Source organism: Fukomys damarensis, unplaced genomic scaffold (genome assembly GCF_012274545.1).
Source record: "Fukomys damarensis isolate Sample0158 unplaced genomic scaffold, DMR_v1.0_HiC HiC_scaffold_32, whole genome shotgun sequence".
NCBI classification, from domain to species: domain Eukaryota; kingdom Metazoa; phylum Chordata; class Mammalia; order Rodentia; family Bathyergidae; genus Fukomys; species Fukomys damarensis.
In genome coordinates this window covers 17505015-17517882 of record NW_022900944.1, presented here as the reverse complement: position 1 = coordinate 17517882, position 12868 = coordinate 17505015, and the positions used below count along the sequence as shown (strand labels likewise).

The 12868-nt window shown below is 42.8% G+C and overlaps 1 protein-coding gene and 1 pseudogene across 1 annotated transcript in view; one reads left to right on the top strand and one right to left on the bottom strand.

Annotated features, from left to right (window-relative positions):
- Positions 1 to 10649, top strand: part of Enoph1 (enolase-phosphatase 1) — a 31448-nt gene extending 20799 nt beyond the window's left edge. Inside the window, exons 5-6 of the mRNA XM_010628794.2 lie at positions 3574 to 3697; positions 9373 to 10649. Of these exons, the coding sequence (XP_010627096.1) occupies positions 3574 to 3697; positions 9373 to 9512 (264 nt within the window). The 3' untranslated portion in view covers positions 9513 to 10649. The remainder of the gene's footprint in view (positions 1 to 3573; positions 3698 to 9372) is intronic.
- LOC104866027 lies at positions 286 to 1058 on the bottom strand (annotated as a pseudogene).
- Positions 10650 to 12868: the final 2219 nt, after the last annotated feature.

Below are 12868 nucleotides of genomic sequence, written 5' to 3'. Positions count from 1 at the left end.
TCCTTAGTAAACAAAGCAGAAGCACTAGGAAAAAAGTTACTGCCTCTCAACACTCCTGGATAAGAGCCTTCCCTGAGCTTGGACTGAGTACTTGTGCCCTAGAGGTTCTGTTCTGACTAGAGTTTATCAAGGGAGTGGGTGCAAGAGCCACAATGCTAAAATGAAAATGGAGCCACAGGTCCCCATCTGCAACTACAACATGAGATGCCTACAGATATGCTCAGTGTGACGGGTGTGGGGAAAGGTGCAGAGGAATGGGTGGATGGAGTAGTAGTCTCCCTGCTGGCTTCACTTCTTGGCCTTGCCCTGGGCAGCCACAGCTTCCATGGCTTAACGGACGGTCTCTTCATCCCCTAGGAACTGCACGGTCTTGATGTGCTTTAAGTTCTTATCCAACTCGTAGACAACAGGGATACCAGTTGGCAGGTTCAACTCCATGATAGCTTCTTCAGAGAGACCTTCCAGATGCTTCACTATACCCCGAAGGCTGTTGCCATGGGCTGCAATCAAGACCCGTTTCCCTTCCTTGATCTGGGGAACAATTTCTTCACTCCAGGAGGGCAGAGCTCTGGCAATAGTCTTTCAGACTCTCACAGGAAGGCAGCTGATCTTCAGTGAGGTCTGCATACCTACGATCCCTACTGATGTTGCTGTAGAAGGGATGATCAGGTCCATTGGAGATGATGGGACATCATAAGAGCACCTCCATATCTTTACCTGAGCCACACCATGCTTGGCAGCAGTTTCTGCTTTATGAAGGCCACTCAGACCCCCATAGTGCCGCTCAGTGAGATGCCAAGTTCTCACCACTGGCAGCCACATCTGGTCAGTGGCATCCAGTACTGTCCACAGGTCTGGATTGCTCTCTTCTGCACGGAGGTGAAGCAGATGTCAAACTTGTAGCCAGCATCTCGTAGCGCCTGCCCACCGTGCTTCGCTTCCTCTTGGCCTGAAGGGCTCAGGTCGGCGTCGTACCAACCGCTAAAGCGGTTCTCCAGGTTCCAGGTGCTCTCACCGTGCCGGATCAGCACTAGCTTATAGGCGGTCACGGTGACATGTTAGGGACCAATGAGACCCTGTTTCAAATTAGTTTTTTGTTTGTTTTTTTTTTGAGACAAGGTCTCACTGTATAGTTGAGACTGACCTGGAACTCACTATGTAGCCAGGCTGGTCTTGAACTCACAGCCATTCTCCTGCCTCAGCCTCCCGAGTGCTGGGATTACAGGTGTGCGCCACCACGCCCGGCCCTCAAATTAAATTTTAAGAAAGGACTAGGGAAGTGGTAGAGCACTTATCTAGCATGTGAAACATGTACAGGAAAACAAAAGTATTCTGTATCTTGAAAAATAATAAAATTAGGCGAGATGCAAAATAGGACTGTGCTGTTGTCATAACTGCATAAAGAAGTGTGCGTGTGTGCACACGTGTATGTGCTGCTGGGGATTTAACCCAGGGCCTTGTGCATGCCAGGCAAGTGCTGTACTGTTGAGCTATGCCCCAGGCCCCTTAAAGATGTTCTGAATGCAGCAAAGCACAAAGTAGTCTCATTTGTTTGTTTCTGGCAATTTGGAGAGGTACAGGTTTTATTTCACCAGAAAAAACTCCCTGCATTATTATGTAAGACAATTGGACACATTATTGTGCATAATGATAAATTAAAATTACCTATTACATATTTCCTGTACATAAAATTCCTGCTTGCCTCTCTGTGTCAACCCTGCAACCCCTTGATTTGGGGTGGTCAGCAGAAGGGAATACATTTAAAACTAAAAAGAAGTACTGACTGGAACCAGGAATAAAGCATATGCCGTGGGTTCAATCTCAGCACCATAAAGAGAAAAAAAAAAAGTGCTGACAACTGAATATAGGATCACCTTATTATACGCAAGTCATTTGACCTGGTATCTCCCTCCCTCCCTGCCCCTCTTTCTGTGTTTGGGATTGAGACTAGTTGAATCTAGCACCTTATGCACCCGGGGCAGGCACTCTGCTACTGAGCTACATTCCCAGCCCTAAAATATTTATTGAGCCCTTAAAGTTTGCGGAGACTTCTTTGGCTTTAGAGGTTATCCCATTTTATTTTTCTTCTTTTCATTTTATTTGTAAATCATATAATGAAACCACTAGTGAAACCCTTTAGTCATTAGTCACTGTCCTCTGAATGCAGATGTAAACTTTTTTGGTCTCTCATACTATGAGCAATAAGGTAAACCTACTGAGTTCAGTAAAAAAATCTTATTTTTCATTTACCAAATAAAGCATAACAAGGGAAAAAAATGTGTAAGAACCAATCTTAAGTTTAAAAAAGTTGAATATTTCCTTAATTTTGAGTGGTCATTAGGCTTGTTTTTAGTTTGTGAGATGTTCTGAAGACATTCAAATAATCACATCATAATAGCTAATCCTGAAAATGGGTTTATTTTTACTTAGCATTGGTTACAAGCAAGTGACATATTTGACCTCAGTACAAGGGAGAATTGAAAACATTTTTAATTAAAAAATGAAAGTTTTTTTGAAAGAAAAGTAACACCTTATTAATGATACATCTTTTCATTGTAAGATCAGAAGAATAATATTTAGATCCTTTCTTTAGGAATGAAACCCAGTCCTGTGGCGGCCCAGCTGTCACAACACGAACGTACCTGAGTTGGGGAGTGAGGATTGAGAAAGGACAGCACATTCAATAGTGTGGAGACAAGAGGTCCGATTTATTTCACAGAAACAGCTCCTTTTAAAGGCAGGCCAACAGGAAGGACCAAGCAACTATTAGGGAGGAGATCAGATCCTTGGCTATCTGAGTTCCTCCCATCACAAGGTCAAATTTAACAAAGTCCTTGAGCCGGGCGTGGTGATGCATGCCTGTAATCCCATAAAACCAGTCTGGATTACACAGTGAGCTCCAGGTCAATCTCATCTGTATAGCTGAGACCCTTGTCTCAGAAAAGCCAAATAAACAAACAGAGTCATAGATTGTGTCCATGCCTCAATGGTAGAATAAGTTACTTTTCCAATGTCAAATGCCAGCGGGCTCCCACACAGTCCAATAAGTAATTTGAAAGCAAATAGTATCTTAAGGGTAAAATATAGGGGATGTATATCTCTTAATGATTTTGGATATAAAATGTTTCTTTCGTTTTTTTTTGGTACCAGGGATTGAACTCTGGTCCTTGTGCTTGTGAGGCAGTCGGAGGAACCACTGAGCTAAATCCCCGGCCCTTGGATATAAAATGAATGCCAGTAATGATAAGCTGGTATTTTTCTTCTTCCAAATGTTTATTGCTATAAAACCTTTATGTTTACTTTTTTTGTTTGTTTGTTTTCCTCATGAGTTTATAGGTATATTTTGGGTATACAGTACAGTTACATTCATTATTGAGATCTTGTACCTTTACAAGACAGGTCTTGGTTTTGTTTACTTTTTGGAGCAGCCATAAAGTTCTCTATTAAGTAGATGTTCAGTAAATATTTACTGAATGAATGATGTCACTAGGACTTCATGCATTTTAGAAAGAAAGGATGTAAGACTAAAGAATTTGGTGTCAGTGTCAGTCTTTCTTTCTTCTCTTTGTTCAGCTTTTTGATGGTCACTTTGATACCAAGATTGGACACAAAGTGGAGAGTGAGAGTTACCGAAAGATTGCAGATAGCATTGGATGCTCAACCAGCAATATCTTGTTTCTGACAGACGTTACTTTGGGTGAGTAGTAATCAGACATGTGTTTTGTTTTGTTTCGTTTTTTTATGGTAGTGGGGTCAAGGCTGTACTGCCCAGGCTGACCTGGAACTCCTGGGCTTAAGCAATCCCCCTGCCTCATCCTCAAGTTGCTGGGACTACCGGCACATACCACCATGCCCACTGGACTTCTTTGTTTTATATTGCAGGGGAGGAGCCTGGCCTGGTACTATAAACACATTTCCTTCAAGAAAGTTTATGTGAGGATCCTTGAAAAGTATAATAATTGTATAAAAAAGCAACAGTGAACCATCTTGTCCACTTCTGTCTCCATTTATTAATTCTTGAAGCTTGTAACATTAGAAAGACTAATTCTGCTTGTTTTAATTTATTTATGGTTCCCTACACATTACTCTGGGCAGAAATTGAAGATCTAGGGTATTGCTGTGGGGTGGAGCACATCAGCAAGACTACGGGTAATGGTTAGTTAAGGGCAGTAAAGTTACAGTGAACCTGTACCAAACGCATTTAACAAAAGTGTGGCTGGCTCTAGACTTAGGAAAGCGGTTGGGGAGAGGGATATTCAGAGATTGAGAGCTACACATAGTTTCAATTTGCCTGTCATTCTAGTGGGTGAACAGCCACCCACGATCATAGGAACCTCATCTCTGTCTTTCCTCAGATGATCTCTTCCCTAGGTGCCTACCAGGTTGTAAATCTCAGGCTTCACCATGTTGGATTCACACTGTAAAGGTGCACATTATTTTTACCCAGCCCAGCCCTCTTTATTATACAGTATCACTTTAAGGGTTTAAACGCACAAAACAGTGTGCAGTTTATTGGCAACAGAAATGATTTCTATAGTACTTTCCGCCATATTGGCACTCATGCTGCAGCATCTGCCAGAATGTGAGTCCTCTAGGGAAATACAGAAGGAAATGTCAGTGAATGAGAGAACCAGAAGCACAGGTGCACAGGAAGGTGGACTCAGTGCCTGCCAGCCGCTGGGTGGGGAGGCTTTTCACACTCTCCCACCTGGCTCCTGCCTTTGGTTACATCTCCAGTGGGCCAAATTCTGGTGTTTGTAATTGTGCTTGCATTTCAGGGCAGTTCTGAATATTCTTGTTCTTTCTCTTCTACCTTGGGCTGTAAATTTCTCTGGGACTGAGATCACACCCTGTGTTGTTCTTTCTGTGTACTGTGTACTGTGTTAGGCTTTCAATAGACCATATCTGTAACAGGGACAAAGACTGGTGTATTAGTCAGCTTTCTTATTGCTGGATCATATATGCCACACCTCCAACCTAAAGGAGAGGTTTATTTAGCTCACAGTTTCAGCCCATGACTGGCTGGCTCCAGGGCAAGAACATTGTGGTGGAAGAGCCTGGCAGAGCAAAGCTACTTAGGTCATGGCTGCCAGGAAACAGCAGGAGCCAGGGCCAGAGAGTAAGGGAGAGTATGTACCCACCCTGACACACAGGAAGCAAGTTACTAATCCCCTAGGTGGCTCCCAAGCCAATCAGGTTGACAGTCAGCTTTAACCCTCGTGGCTGGGGAAAGGCATAGGGGGTGCAGTGCTGCTGCTGCTTTGCTCCACATGATACCTGGGCCTCTTGGAGGAGGTGTTTGTGGTCTGTGGCAAGGTGACTCTCTGCAGCTCTTCCTGTGTGTTAGCATACAACTAAGTCACTTTCACTGGCCAGGATTTTTTGAGATGGGTTCCAAGGGGAAATCCAGCTGCTAGTGAAGGTTCTTACCTGAAGTAGTGAGTCTGAGCTATACTTTTTTTTTCTTCTTCTGGCCCTTGAACTTTTGGTTTAGTGTGATAGGCAAAAGTTTCAGGTTCAAATTTACTAAAATAGTTTTTTAAAAAGCTGTTAACCAGCACAGATTACCTAGTGCCTTCAGAAGTAATAACTTTTTAAAAGCAATACTAATAGAGCAGGGCTAACATCTACAGGTCACTGATGTGTAAGTAGACATTCAATCCATAGTTGGGATTGAAGCCAGGGAGTTCTGAATTGTGTCCTACCTTCTTTTAAGACAGGTGTCATTAAGTTGCCCAGGTTGGCCTTGAACTTGTGACCTTCTTGCCTCAGCCTCCTGAGTATCTGGGATTATTGGCATATACTAATGTGCCTAGCTTCAGTAATTAATATCTTTGTTAAATTTCAGTCCTTGGTAAGTGGACTGAAATTTTTAATCTAGGTAAACAATAGCAATTTACAGTGATTTCTTACCTTGAGATTTGGAAACTCAGCAGATTTAGTGGGATTAATGAGATCAACCTCTTTCCTATGGGTCCTGGCTTGGGTCAGCTTCAGAGTTCAAAGATTTCTATAAATTGCTCATTTTTTCTACTTCCTGGAAAGCTTGCTCTCACACATCTGAGTGCACTGGAGGAGACAGATGAGCTGCTGCAAGGTTTATTGTTAACTAAGTTGCCAGGTGATGGGAAAGTGTCAGTGAACATTAGCCTTAGCCATTGCCATTTTCCCCGGCCTCCTCTCCCCTGAGCTGTGAATGGATCATAAATGTTTGCCAATCCTATTTCTGTATGGATCCTTCTGCAGTTTTCAGCTGCAGTGTATCCCTGCGTGGCTTTTGGGGGCTTTGGAGTGGTACTGTTGAAGTTGCCTTACTAGAGGGTAAGGTAGGGGTGTGCCAGTAGTTTCTTTGAAGGACAGTTTGAGACCTATTGCTACATTTTGTTCCTCACGGAAAGGAAAAAGGTCTTGTTCTTGGTGAGTTTAGCTCATTTAATCTGCTTTTCTTTATTTCCATTAAGGAAACTGTCGGAGATGAAACTCTACAGTTTATACTTTGCTTTAGCACATTGTTATTGTCTGTTGTTTGATTTTTTTTGAGCCATGGTCTTGCTGTGTAGTTCATGCTGGCCCTGAGCTCACTATTTAGTCCAGGCTGGCCTCAAACTTTGCAGGCCTCCTAAGTGCTGGGATTTAGGTATTTATAGTTGTGTGCGCCTGTGCCGGGCTGCCTTAGCACCATAGTTGGTAGATTTCTTCCTTCTTAGAATTAAGGACCTGCTTTGGGTTAGAATTCCCCAGTCAGCCACTTCTCTGATTAAATATGATTCTTTTTGGTTATTGATTATAATGTCTTTCCCTAAGACTACTTGTAGTTTCTTCATATTCTTGCCTTTAGCCTTTTTCTAGTGATACATCAATAATTATATCTGTAATTTTAGGTCTTTCTGTTTTTACCTAAGCCATTTCCTTAGGTTGTAGTTCCAGAAAATATTTCTTTTTCTTTTTTTTTTCCTTCCCCTTCCCCTTCCTGCTTCCCCTTCTCCTTCCACTTCCCCTTCCCCTTTTCCTCTCCTCTCCTCTCCTTTCTCCTTTCTCCCTTCTCCCTTCTCCCTTCTCCCTTCTCCTTTTTCCTTTTTTTTTTGGTACTGGGGATCAAACTCAGGACCTTGTGCTTGTGAGGCAGATGGCAGCACCACTGAGTTAAATCCTCAGCCCCAGAAAATATTTCTAACTCCAAAGAATAGGGATAATCCCAACATTAGTCTCAAAATGAAATTGGCTTCTTCTTGAGTACTCCATATGAAGGATTTATTCCTGCCACTCATCTTTACCAGTCCCATGCCCCATTAGGCAGAAGAGACAGAACTGGGTCACATGTGGCAGGGATGAGCCCGGTAGCTGTCTTGGTCTTCTCGTCACCTGTGGGCCTGTGTCTTGGTGCCACACACCCAGACTCCCACTACCAAAGCACCCAGAAGGCTAAGTTGATACCCAAATGTGAAAGAGAAAGCGTAAGACATTCTCCTTGGAGAAGAGGAAAAAAACGCAGAGTGTGAAGTCAATGAATACTTAAGCATCTCAATATTTACCAAAAGAACAAACTTGCTAGAAAAAAACTTGTATCCTCAGAAGTGCTTTACTGGGAGCAGCCACTGGCTGGCTCCCCTGTGGTCCTGATGCCCAGCTGGGATAAATCTCTGCTGGTCAGGCTGGGAGGTGGGGCACAAAGGAGCTGCCTGTCTCCTGGACTCCCTCTGGGACTCAGGAGAGGGACAGGCTTCCAAAGAAGAGCCAGAGATGGCAGGTGGGGAAACGGCTCTGCCCTGTGGGGTCTCTCCAGCAGCAGCTCTGGCTCTGCACTGCCCTTGCAGTTAGTCCCAGAAGCTGAGAAAGTACCTCCCCATAGTCCAAGCCTCATTTTCTAGAACACGCACCAGGTTTTCACCTGGTACCTGCCTGTCCCAGGAAGTCAGTTCTCCTCACCCTGCACCTGTGTCCTGCTCCCACTCCAGCTGCTCTATATGCTTAGTGTTTACTCGTATGCTTTTGTTCCCACCTAGAATTACTCCTCTCTCTGAGTTTTCTTTTCCTGAAGCTTTTGATCCCACCCTTCCTGTGTGGAGGAATCGTGTGGATCTTGATTCAGTTGTTCCATGGTGGGGTGTCAGTGTCCAAGAGAAGGAACTGGCAGGCTTTTCCTGTAAAGACCACAGGTAGATAACTGCAGCTTTTGAGGTTGTAGCTTCTGTGTCCCAGCTGTTTGACTGTCCTTGTAGGGCCAGGCGGTCATGAACACATGAATGGGTGTGGCTCTTTACCACAGCAGGTGGCAGCCTGTCGTTTGCCAACCGCTGTTCCAGAGCACAGACCAGGAAGTCAGGCTGAGGTCAGAGTTTAACCCGGCCACTTGCTGGCTCTCAGTTTCTGTATGTGTAGGGTGTGGATCATGATACCGGCTCCCTCAGATTTCTGTGCAGATTTTTTTTTTTTTTTTTTGTACCAAGGATTGAACTCTGGACCTTGCGCTTGCAAGGCAGACAGCAGAACCACTGACCCAGCCCCTCTGTGCAGATTTTGATGAGAGTGCGCACTCCATTAGGCAGGAGCTTTGTTTGGTTCACATAGCTTTGGTCCTGGAATAGTACCTAGCACCTAGGAGGTGCTAAATTAGTGGAAGGTATTAGCTGTTATTTTTCATATAGAAATAAAGTGGAGAGAATAGTGCAGCCTAAGGTATATAGAGCTATCTCTTGCAATATCTTGTTTACCTGGCTTACTTTGACTACTCCTGTTTTTACTCCACCCTCTCACACACATATAGTCACCGATCTTAAGGCACTCATAGCCTAATGAGGGGAGAGACAACAATTGTTCATTTATGTTGTTGTGATGTAAACACATGGGTTAGAGGGGCACTTAAGATGTGCTACTACAGATGATAGTGACTCTTTAAAACTGTTGAACTGAATCTTGAAGAGGGTACGGGTAGTGTAGGGAGGGTGTGTGACATGTTGGGGCTGGCGCAAGAATAGGTACTTTGGCCTGTCTGGATCATAGGATTCCTTCCATCCTGCGTCTGCTTCATTGGGGTGGTTACCTGCACCTGCCCTTCCGGAGAGAGCTCAAGTCTTAGTAGGACCCATGGGAGAGAGTGGAGGAAGATAGATGGAATGCAGCTCTATCTTCCTGCACTGATAGGTAGTGTACTTAGTGAAGCTTGGAAGTATAGGGTGTATTGCCATTCTGCTGGAAACAGGCCATGTTTTTTAACATGGAGCTGAAACATACAAGGAGAGGAAAATGTTCTTATCTTCTAGTGTCAACAAAAAAATCAGGCCCAAATTCTCTGCTCCTGTTGCCACATTCCCCGATAATGTTTGTGCGAATCTCAGCCAGTGTGGTTTCTGGCCCATTCTTTACTTTCCACAGAGGCCAGTGCTGCCGAAGAAGCGGACGTGCATGTAGCCGTGGTGGTGAGGCCTGGCAATGCGGGGCTGACAGACGACGAGAAGACTTACTACCGGCTCATCACCTCCTTCAGTGAGCTCCGCCTGCCTTCATCCACGTAGACACTCAGTGTCCGGCCTTTCTCGGATGGTATGTGTGCGCTCAGATTCAGTCCCATGGGCGCACTGTGAACAAGTCTTCAGCACATTGACAGTGAAACTTATTTAAAGATGCTTTGTATGGAGACAGTGTTTGAGACCAAACTATCCCTTGCTGAAAGCAAAGTTTAATTGATAGAAATTACTAAAATACAGATCAGATATGTTAGGTTTATTGGGTCATTATCAAAATGAAAAGCCAGTTATTATGTAGAAGTCTTTTTTTTTTCCAGAAGTCTTTTTTTTTAACAACAAATAATGTCAGAGAGATTCCCAATAATAATTCATTGTTCCTGTGTAATTGAGAGTTACAGGATTATAACAGCTGCATTTCATATTTTCTTCTTTGTATATTAATGAAAAAGTTACCTGTTTCTGTTCCAAAAGAGCAAAATTTGGAAAGAAAAATCAACTAGAGCATTGATCAATCAAATATTTGTTACATAAGAAGAGATTTGCTAATCATATGGCTTCCACAGCAAGCACTTGGCCTCTCACTGAAAAAGTACACTGGTTCAACAAAAAAGCCAAGTGTGGTACTTAATGTTCAACAGAATAGTTCTAATCCTGCCTCAGTTGTTATCATCATAGATTTTAAAGTTGCCTTTTTAACTATTGTCTTAGCACAGTTTGAGAATATATGTTAATTGCTATTTACTGTTTTTTTTTAAATTTACTGAAATCAGCCCATAACACCAAAAAGAGTTCTAGTACATAATATTTTCCTCTGAAATGGATGTGAGAAATGTAAATTTTATGGTAGCATTAGTTACCTTGGTTCATCTCTAATACTATTTCATGTCAGTTTCATGCTGTGACTAATAAAAGCATTTCCTTCTCAAGTTTTATACATGTTGCTGAACTGTTATCACTTACTGCCAAAAACAAAAGAGAATCAGACTGAAGAGAGATTGAAAAAAAAACCAGTTTTATTTTGGTATTTGTCTTTATTGCGTGTGATGTATGTGTACTTCATGGGAAGGGCAGAGGAAGCCCCCAACTAACATTTGAATCATGTATACATAGATGGTTAAGATTTCATTTGGATAGTAAACATTTAGTATATGAGTGGGGTTTCTTAGATTTTGGGAAATTTTATGAGTATATAAGATGATGCTTGAAGGAAGCACTTATTTTCCTAATTAAACTAGAAAAACTCTCAGGGGTCCTGGAGGAATAATTTTAGGAGTCCTTTGAATAAGGAAAAGGAAATGGTCTTGCAAATATGAGAGGACAGGGTATAGACATTAAATATTTTACATTGTTAATTTTGATCTTCTAGTAGCTAAGAAATCTAAAGGCTATAAAAATATACAAGAGTAGAAAAATAGAAACAATGGGAGTAATTTGTAAATGATAAAACCACGAATGACAATAAGAGGATGATGTTGACTTTTCTGGGCAAATGGGATGACAGGGTCCCTCAGTAATAGTACAGGACATTGGAAGAGGATTTTGCATCAGATCTGAAGGTAGAAGGAAGTGGGGGCACTCAGTTCTAGTGAGCCGAGATGGGAGTGGGGCAGCATCAACTGTCCACTGTGGAGAGAGTTCTAGAAAAGCTGTAGTACACTGAGAAATGAGGACGGGAAAGCAGATTGAGGAATTAGAAAGGTGCGATATTAGATTCATTGTGTCAAAGTGGGGTGTGTAAGGAAGGGAAAACAAAGTGAGTGAAAAAAGTTTAGATTCAAAGAACCCGTTCACAGTTGTGTGATAGAGAGGATCTTTGGAAGAACCTGAGAAATAAAGTAGAAATAGGATGGTTTCTTCTGCTTCATAACCTAAGAAAGTGAGTAACGAAGCCGAGTGTGGTGGCTCAAGCCTGTAATGACTACGTTCTGGGAGGAGCAGGACAGAACGATCATGAATCAGAGCTCAGCTGTAGAAACTTACTGACGGTCTCAAAAATTTAAAAAGTGTGGTGGATGCAGCTCAGTGCTACCCTCCAGCCCTAAACACACAGAGTAATGAATTAGGTAAATCAAATCAAATCACGGTCTTTAGGAAGAGAAGGAAAAAAACAACTTTTGAAATTCCCATAAATGAAAACAAAGATAATAAATTTCCTTGGTATCTTGTTTGCAGAGAATACAGGGTACAAGGGACTCTGAATGTGTGGCTCTTTATTTCTTCCTGTTAATCAAGGTAAATTTCAGTTATTCCCCTTAAGATGGACCTGATTTCTCAGGTCTGTGGGAACTAATCTCCTGGGCCTTCAGAAATAGAAGGGCACCCTATCGCCTTTCTGGAAGGCGGGTCTTAGCCACTAAGCCCCACCCACGTCAAGTCCTGTTGCTTGGAGGTGTTCACTACCACAGGCCTATTGCCAAAGCCGATGCACTGCAGACTTTGCCCAGCAGATGGCTCTGTTTCTGTGGAGACAGCATAAAGTGTGAGGCCACCAGTTACACCATGTGAGGCTAAGAGGAAGAAGCCTCAAGAGGGAAAAATGAGCATAGTTCATTTAGCCCTGAACGTAAATAGCAGGATATTGTAAGAGTCAGAGATGTTTGAGAAAAGTGACAGTAATCTCAAATGAAATCCACCCATTTCTATCTCTCTTCTCAACTTTATTCCTGAGACACATTTTTAAAAATGAGTGATTTGGGATAATTTTCCAGCACCAGTGTGAAGAGGGTTTATTTCCATTCTTGTCATTATAAAAGTTAAAACAGTAAGTGCCTAAGCAGTTTGCTATCTTGCCATCCACTCCTTGAATGCAAAATGGTGTTATCCTTCAGCTAATATTTAAGAACAAAGTTTTTGCTAATATACTCAGAGTGACCCTAACAGAAGTAAAATTCATCTTTGCAAATTGAACCCACAGTCATTGTTAAATATTAAGCATCTACAGTGTCCAGATGTGTACATTTTTTCCCACGTTACATCTATTCAGAGGCTACAAGAAACTAGGTTCAGTCATAGCACATGTTTTGCAGAGAACATAGATACAGTGGCTTTTTACCCGGAAGAGGAGGAATTGTAACCATTGCAGACGAGGTGCCTAAGAAACCAGGGAACAGCAGCCCATGTGCAGAATCGTGTGGAGCAGAGATCTGGGGCAGAGCGTGGCCCATGGGGAACTGAGAAGTTGGCTGCTGGGTGTATCAGAGAGGCGTACAGAAGTGGATCCTTCAGCCTGCTGCCCCGGGAAAGGGTTGGTATTGTGCTCTTAAGTGTGCTGGGAAGCCACTAGAGGACTTGAGCAGAGGATGCTATGAGTGATTTACAGTTTTCAGGAGCTCTTGGGTAAAGAATGGGTTATATATGAACAAGAGTAAATGCAGGAATGCTTGGCATGGTGGCCCACCCCTGTA